The sequence below is a fragment of the Plasmodium malariae genome (assembly GCF_900090045.1).
Source record: "Plasmodium malariae genome assembly, chromosome: 10".
Lineage (NCBI taxonomy): Eukaryota > Apicomplexa > Aconoidasida > Haemosporida > Plasmodiidae > Plasmodium > Plasmodium malariae.
Window position 1 is genome coordinate 833663 of NC_041784.1, and position 9319 is coordinate 842981.

Consider the following 9319-nt stretch of genomic DNA (forward strand, 5'->3'; position numbering starts at 1 on the left):
TTTTAGAACAAGTGCTTCTAAAATTTTTTTCGTGTACACATATATGTATATGTAGGTAGATATGTACCGGAGTAAGGCGTATTGTGAATGCACTTTTTTTTTTTTTTTTTACGTTGAGGAAAAGAGATTTTTTATTTTTTAACAGATATATATATATATAAAAAGAAAAAAAAAAGAATAAAAGAGATAAAAAAAAGACGAAAAAAAAGAGTCTGAGTTAGTTTTGTATTTGAACCCCTTTTTCATTTACTTGTATGTAAGTATTTATTTATGTGTACATGTAGACAATGCAGTTAAGAGTAAATTATGTTAAGTTTTACCTACATAGAGAGGAAAAAAAGAGAGATTATTTTTTTATGGTATATAAATTATTCTAAATATACTAATTTATCATTTTCTCTTTTTTACTATTTCGCCTTTCTCCCCTTTTTTTTTTTTTTTGAATTGTGATTTGTGCTATATTAGTATGTACGTACGAGATGTTATTCATAAATATATATATATATATATATATATATATATATATATATATATATATATGGTTATAGAAGCAATATATTTTAGTCATTTAAATGAGTTTTTTCCTTTTTGTTAATATTGCATATTCTTAGCTTGAAAACTAAGGTTTTTCTTTTACCTTCTTTTTTTTTATCGTTTTTGCTATTTTTTTTTTTTTTTTTTTTTGCCCTTTTTGTTGAGTGAATATAATGGAATTAGACGAAGAAGGCTGTCCAGAGAACACAAATAGCAGGACAGACCAGGAAGATGAGGAGGACGAAGCTACAAACATATATAACAACATGAATTATGCAAATGATAGTTTTGCAATAAACAATTCAAATAGTGGTGGAATAAAAATAGGAATAAATAAAAAAGACTATGATATATATATTAGTCAACTAAAAGATAAGAATACAAAACATTTAATTAAGAATAAAACAAAACAGACAAAAAAGTATAGTACTAGTAAAGATAATGATATACAGTCAATTTACTACGAAATGAAAATATTAGATGTTAAGACCCAGGATTATGAACAATATGAAAACGGTAATCATAAAGATATAAGTAACAATAAAGAAAATGATTTTGACAATTATAGTAATTTGTGTAAGTTAAAGAATAATTTACATTTAAATGAACATATTTTGTTAGAACAGAACGTGGATGATCATTCAAGCAGCATGGGGAATACGAACACTGTATGTCTAGCGGACAAACAAAGTAAGTTCACTAGTCAGAGGGGCGTTCATCAAGATTTATGCGATGATATGCAACACGATATGCACTACAATTTTGACCACTATTTAGAGGATAAAGAAATAGACTCCTTTGACAGAACAGCATATGATGAAAATTATGATCAAGCTAATTTTTACAAAATTGGAGAGTCGACAAATTTTGAAGAAAACAATTTCATTGATGTTAATTCAAATAATGTGAACACGAATGAGAATGAAGAACTTACATATTTTAACCCAGTCAATGCAAATAGTGATGCAACCGCAGTGGACAGAGGAAATTCGAAAATGCATATCAGTAGCAACAATGATAAGGATACAAATAGTAGGACTATCAATATGCTATACAATGACAAAGAATGTGATATACAGAACAACATGCGTAATTTGAGTTATGTAAGCGCGTCTCTTACAAATAGAAATTTATTCTTCAATTTAAGGAAGAAGGACTGCGAAATGAATACCTTAAACGATAATGATCATGTTAATGTAAATTTTGATAACATGGAACATTTAAATAAATCTCAATTTCTTCCAGACACATATAGTCTTTTAAATAATACACAACTCGCTAATAGAGTAAGCACCTTTTGTAATAATATACAGAAAGAAGAAACTAGAGGAGAATATTGTGCTAATAATGAAGGTTCGACGAATGCAACATACGAAATAAGAGAGGATAATTATGACGAGCGGTATACTTCTAGTAGTGTAATCCATGAGGAAGAGAAGAAGGATGAGTATAAGCATGTGGATGTAGAAAAAATCGAACATCAAACTGCTTCTAACATATTTCGTAAACATAATGTACCGTTAAATGAAACTTCACATAAGAATAAGGATTATGAAAATGGTGAAATGATTATAAAATTAAGTGAATGTAGTAGGAATAACACTAGTGAAAAGATTAGCAAAAAAAGAAAAAGAAGAATTGATAAACTACGGTTAAGTGAGGAACAAAATAAGAAAGTTCTTTGCAGAGATAAAGAAGAGGATGTGGATATAAAGGACCATTCCCCATTTGATGGACCGTGTGAGGGTATAGCCAGTACCCAGAATCATAAAGAAATAAATCAAAATGATAATGATTTGGTTAGTAGCAGTATGGGAAGTAGCACTATGCCTAGTAGCACCATGGACAGTGTAACCAATCAACAGGGAAGCATTTTCCAAAATAGCATTAATGCGGAAGAAGAGAACATTTCTTATACCAGTGACAGTAAGGACGAACAAATGGGAAATAAATATGAGCATACTATATTATACAAAGAGGAAAAAGTTGGCTTTGCTTATGTATCTGATGTGGACTCGAAAAAAGGAAGCAGGCGAAATATGAAGAAAAATAAAATGAGTCCAAATAAAAATGGTGAACATAATAATGAAGAGAATGACGAGGAAAATTATGATAAAAATGAAAACGTGAAATACATCAATGAGGAGGATGTACAGGTAAACACTAGCTCTTCTGCTGTTCGTGAAGAGATTACAAATGAGCTATTTAATCGAAATGAGGATAATAAAGACATGGACATAAAAGGAAATGGTAGCAAAGGAAGTGCTAACGAAAAGTACAATAAGCGACCGTTAAGAAAAGCTGCAAAGAAATGTATTACTCTGTGGTCAGAGGAACTAAAAAAAAAATCAGAAAAGAGTCATACTTTTGTGGACAGAGCGAAGGGTGTGGGGGATTATAAAAAAGAGGAGAGGTTGCTAAAAAGGAAGGAAAAGGAGAAGGACATGAAGCAAGCAAAAAGTGGGCAATCGAACGAGCGAAGTGATAATAATGATGCACAAGTGAGAGACCAAGCAAATGATCATACAACAGACAGCGCAGGAGGCTGCGAAAAAAAGTCAAATCCTGGTAATCACGATGAGTTAAAAAATTATGAACAAGGTAAGGAAAGGGAGTTTACCAGTTATACATCGAATATGTATCATATGAATAACAATAAAGAGACAGAAACTAATGAGGAAAAAAAGAAAAAGGAGAATACATCTTCCTCGTCTTCACCAAATATATCATCTTTACCACGGTCAGGCTCCTCAACATTGCCATCATCAATATGTGGAGATAATAATATACCAATATTATTTAATGAAAAAATGGATGAGAGGGAAATGTTCAAATATCTTGACTTGTTAAGGCATTTACCAAGTAAAAAAGGTGGAGCACAATATAAATTACACAAAGCTATTCTTACAGAGGAAATGGTGAAGAGAGCAAAAAAATTTCCTCTTGTCCAAGGGGTATATTTTGATAGATACCAACAAAGGTGGAGTGTTAATTGGAATGAAGATGGCAAAAGAGTAGCTAAATATTTTCCTATTAAATTATTTGGGTTTGATTATGCTCGTAGATTAGCTATATATTGTAAAAATTATCAAAAAATACCAGAAGAAGCTTTAATTTTTGAACAGGCCTATAGAGCTAATCAGCAAAATAATAAAGTAAAAAATGATAGCATTCATAATAGTAACACGAATAATAATAAACTCAAGAGAGGTAACAAAAAGAATGTTAAAAGGAGAAATTCTAGCAAAAGTGGGGATAGGAATGAAGATGACAGTTATAAAGAACTATGTAGTAAAAAGAGAAAAAATATTAGCACTTACCAAAACGACGAGAGTAGTTGCACAAACTTGAACGATGAGAATGAATACAATGACAACTATACTAAAATTCCAGGAAATATTACTTCATATTCTTCAAATAATTATTCTATGTTGAACAATTCTTCTTGTTATATTCGTGAGAATGTGGCTAATTTTTTCAATGAATATGATAACAGCCTGAACAAGTCAGAAAATATCACTAAAAGAGTGAAAATCGACAAAAGTGGGGAAATAAATGATTCCATCAAATTAGATAGCCTTGTGTCGAATAATCCAGAAATTGGGATGTGCATAGAACAAAAGGAGGGCATAACGTATTTTAAAAATTATCAGGTATGCGAACGTGAAGTTGTAGGTGAAGATATGGTTAATGATATAGGTGAGGTAAAATGCCCATGCGACTCAGATGGTCTAAAGGGTAATATAATACGTAGTGGAAATTTTGACGAAGACAGTAATACACCCTGCAACGAAGCAAGTGCATTATGTTTGAAGCAGAAATTCAACACGTATAACTCATATGTTACTGTGTCCGATGGAAGGAGTAATAATAGGAATGCCGATAGGATGGACCAGTCCATGCACAATGTGTACAGTGTAGATATGGAATTGGGGCTTCAATGTACGAGTAATGATAGCGGAAGGGCGGTAAATGGATATGTAGTTAACGGTGATACAGTTAATTTAAACTCTACAGCTAACGACGAGTCGCATAATGACTCGGTCGAAAAATACTCTAATGTGGTATGCAATGTGAACGGTGCGAAGAATAGCACTAGTAGTGTGAATAGTGGCAGTAGAGGTAGTTTGAACTCTTACGAAGATTCACAGAATGAAAAGCGCGTGACTGCTGACTTGATGCAGGAAGTAAACTCAGATGAATGCTATTCGGAGCTAGAAAATGGAACCAAAAAAAAAAAAAAAAGGAAGCAGTCAAAAGAATCGAAGCATTCGAGTAAAAGAGTAAATTTAATATGCGCTTCTACAGGAACGTTATCCCTTAAATCCTCTGCTTCCTACATATCGTCTACTTCTTCCTGTTTGAAGAATACGGAAAATTTATCATCGAATGAGGTAAATTATGATAATAAGGATAATACTACATACGATATCAAGGATTTGAGAAAATGTAAAAAGAGCCAAGTATTAAATAAGTGTAATGATAACATAGATATCAGTCTGAGTTACGAAATGAAGAAAAAGAGAAAGCATTTATTAGAACAGTATCATGAATATGTCAATGATGTGAACACAGTAGTGAATAAGGAATATAGTATACATAATGACAATAATAATAACGTGATAGATAAAAATGTTGACAATAATGAAAGTATTACTATTGACCCGCAAAATAATTCCAGTGTAAAGAATGAAAATGATAAAGATCCTTGCAAGAAGTTGGAGGATATAAAAAACATGAATAAGTATAGCGATACAGTAAATTCTTCGTATAAAACTATTAGTGTTAGTAATAATAAACACATGAATAATATAATTGAAAAAAGTGGAATTAAAAAACTGGAGATGAACATAAATGAAGGTATAAATAAAGAAATTCAAGATAGCAATGTGGATGATATTAATTCAAGAATAGTAGGTGTTCACTATGACAGAAAACAATATAGATGGAAAGCGACATGGTATACGTCTCATGGGAGAAGATGTGCAAAATATTATCCGATAAAACAGTACGGTTATTTAGAAGCAAAAAAAATGGCCATAGAGTGTAGGAAGGCGTATAACATGTACAAGAAGCTGAAGAGGAACACAGACAGCAACGACAGTAGTGCCCCGATTAGCACTACTAGCGGTATTAACGGTATTAGCGGAATTAGCAACATTAGGGGTACTAGTGGTAGCACGAACAATAGTAACCTAAACAACGGATGCAACAAAAGCAGCTGTAACGAAATCAACTGTGACATAAACTTTGAGAACTCTATTTTTCCGAGGGAATACTACATAACCCTATTTGAGAACGATGAGAAAAAAGACGGCTATTACTGGGAGAACAAAAAAAGTAAAAAGAATAGTAAGAAAAGCGCTTGCTTAGATAACAACGAAAAGCAGAGGAGGCATTACAACGAAGCATTGAAAAAAATTAATAATATTAAACTCAAAGAAGGTAATGATGGAACCGAGGATGTAAGTAACAAAAGAGACATGAACAAGTTTGCTACTGGTTCAACGCATTGTAACATAGAAAACAATGCGAATAATCAAGCTCCTGTGGAGGTATTTATACCAGTCACAGAAAATGTTACATGTACTTCTGCTGCTAATGCTACAAAAGAAACTTCAACACTAGCTGCTTCCAACAGTAGATACAATAATGAAAACACAGAAAGTACTTCAACATCTTATGAATATGATCATCAAACAGGGACATTCACAAATTCCTTTTGTAATAATTTATTAAATAATAATGATATGGAAGCGCATAATGACTGTTCGGCGAAAAATACGTCCTCCCTTTTATCATTGTATTACTTGTCAGAAAATATTTTAAAATTTCAAAAAGGAACTATTAAATGTATTTTGCAAGATTTAAGAGATAACTGTTTATCAAATTTAGCATATGAGTTAAAAAATATTACATTTCAAGAATATTATATGGCTATTCATTATTTAAATAGATATGTAGATGACTCCAATTGTTATGATGATATATTTTTTCTACTAAAAATTTTAGCAAAGAATTTAGAAATAAGGAAAATACCAAGTCTATATAATGAAGAAGAACAGAAGGAGTTTTTAAACTCTCTGACTATTATAACGAAACAGATGAAAAATAGTTATGCTTATTTTACGTCCACTAGTAATATTATGAGTTCAGGGGAGCCTGACAGATTTTCATCTCTAATATTTCAGTAAGTTCTGCATTATTTGAGGAATTTTTGCACAGGGTTAGAAGTAGCCTTTTCGGATTACTTGGTGATACGTTACCTGCTGCTGCGCGTGCGCAAAACGGACATATATATGTGTATATATATATATATATATATATATATATATATGTATTTGCGAGTATTTATATGTGTACGTGTTTATGAAGGTATTTACATATGAATGCGCTTGGGCGTAGGCAGAAAAACGCTTCTTTCGCGCAACAGTGTTAGTCTAATTTGCACTTTTTTTTTTTTCTTTTTTTTTTTTTTTTAACAAATTTGATATTTTTATATAATTCTTTACGTAATGAAATAAATTATTTTAAGGCATAACTTCAAAGCTAAATAATTATTTCATTTTATATTTATTCGTTGCTTGTGTGCATTTACCTGTATTTATTCGCACATTTATTCAAGTTAAATTTATATTATACTGCTGTCACCTTTCTGTATATCCATATGAAACTATCAAGAATGAAGCAAGTTTCTTCCAAATTTGAAAAAATTGCCTTTTTTAATTCTCAAAGAGTGTATGTTAAGCATTTCATTTGGCTCATTGCTATTTTGTCATAATTCACAAATACTACGTATATATCTGCTTATTTATACCCAAGCAATATATACACACCTATTACCAAACTTCATAAGATAAAAAATTAAACCGATTAATCAAAATTAGACAAGTTCCCCGCGTATCTATCAATTGTTCCAGGATAATATAAAACTTTTATGCACTACTGTAATGTGCAACTCGCAGGAAATCCTTACAGCTACACTTGTGCGCGTAAACCGCTTTTTAAGAGGCAAACAAGTGCTACCATAAAAAAAATAAAAAAAAAATTGAAAACAGTAGAACAACAAAAGTTGTTTATTTATTTTAATTTTTACTTGAAATGTTCATTTTTTTTTTTTTTAGTTTTATTGTGTGTAGTGTGTGCAGAAATAAGCTTCACTTCCACGTATTTTTTTTTTATATAAAAAAAAAAAAAAAAAAAAAAATACATGAAGTGAAAACAAAAAAGGGAAAATATATAAGCATATGAAAAAGCAAAAGAAGCGGAGATAAATATTCCATTTTGAAAGTAACTATAATTAATAAAATGAAAAGGAGATAAGAAAAAAAAAAAAAAAAAAAAAAAAAAAAGTGAAACAAAAGCCATCAGTTGGGAGTGGAGATAGGGAGAATAAATTAATAGAATGTAATAAACATAAGAAACAAATAACACAGAGCATACAACGGCGTCATGTAAATACTTTCCCGATTTTTTCCAAGTTTCTCATACGAAGTATAGTGTATAAAAATTAAAAAGATTGACATATTGAGTAATGTGCTAATAACGAGGCAATATTATATGTAATAATGAAAACAGAGCAAGTATGACATGTACGACAAGCATGAGAAGCATTACAAACGGTTGGTATCTTTTTTTAAAAAAAGAAAGGAAAAAACGATATGCATAATTGCCCATATATGCACATGTTTCCTCCATACACACACCCACACACACACACACATAAATAAATAAATTCATAAGTACATTCATTAATGCATTCATTAATTCATACATAAATGAAATAATAGGTGAATTTATATATACATATATATGTGCAGGTGTAGTTATAAACAAAGGCGTATGTTCTATAAAAACATAAGCATTTTTTTTTTTTTTTGGAGAATAGGATAATTAACCAATAATTTATTTCTGAAAAAGCAATAAATAATTAAAATGTGTAGCATTTAAAATACATAGCACTTTTTGAAAATAAGGTAAATAATTAACGTATAAATTTTTTTCCTTTTTCGCAATGTGCGTGTATATAAAAATGCAAAATCGACTAATACAAAATTTTTTTAATACATTATACAATAATATAAGCATTAAAAAAAAAAAAAAAAAAAAAAAAATTATGAGTCATATAAAATATTTTCGTGGGGATTTTAATTAAAGGGGCCTTAATTAGCGGTGTATGTATGTATGTATGTATGTATGTATGTATGTATGTATGTATGTATGTATGTATGTATGTATGTATGTATGTATGTATGTATGTATGTATGTATGTATGTATGTATGTATGTATGTATGTATGTATGTATGTATGTATGTATGTATGTATGTATGTATGTATGTATGTATGTATGTATGTATGTATGTATGTATGTATGTATGTATGTATGTATGTATGTATGTATGTATGTATGTATGTATGTATGTATGTATGTATGTATGTATGTATGTATGTATGTATGTATGTATGTATGTATGTATGTATGTATGTATGTATGTACGTATGTATGTTATGTATGTATGTACGTATGTATGTTATGTATGTATGTACGTATGTATGTTATGTATGTATATATGTACACACATAGGGATATTTCTTTTTACGGTGAAGCATCCCTTTTAGTGCCATCCCCCATATCAGTTAAAATCCGTTCTTGAAACAATTTTCATTTTGCTGTTTGCACTTCTTCCGCTTAACTTTTCCTCTATACTGATTTAGCATATCCATACGTATAACTTTTTAAAAATGCCTCTCACTCACCATTTCTCCGCTTCGCTAGACCTACAC

The 9319-nt window shown here is 30.4% G+C and overlaps 1 protein-coding gene across 1 annotated transcript; it reads left to right on the forward strand.

The window, feature by feature from the left end:
* Nucleotides 1–707: 707 nt before the first annotated feature.
* On the forward strand, nucleotides 708–6728 carry PMUG01_10027900 (transcription factor with AP2 domain(s), putative; the record flags this gene model as incomplete). Its single annotated transcript, XM_029005469.1, has 1 exon — nucleotides 708–6728. One exon carries the CDS (start codon nucleotides 708–710, stop codon nucleotides 6726–6728), a length of 6021 nt encoding a protein of 2006 aa, XP_028862054.1.
* Between the last annotated feature and the right edge of the window lie 2591 nt (nucleotides 6729–9319).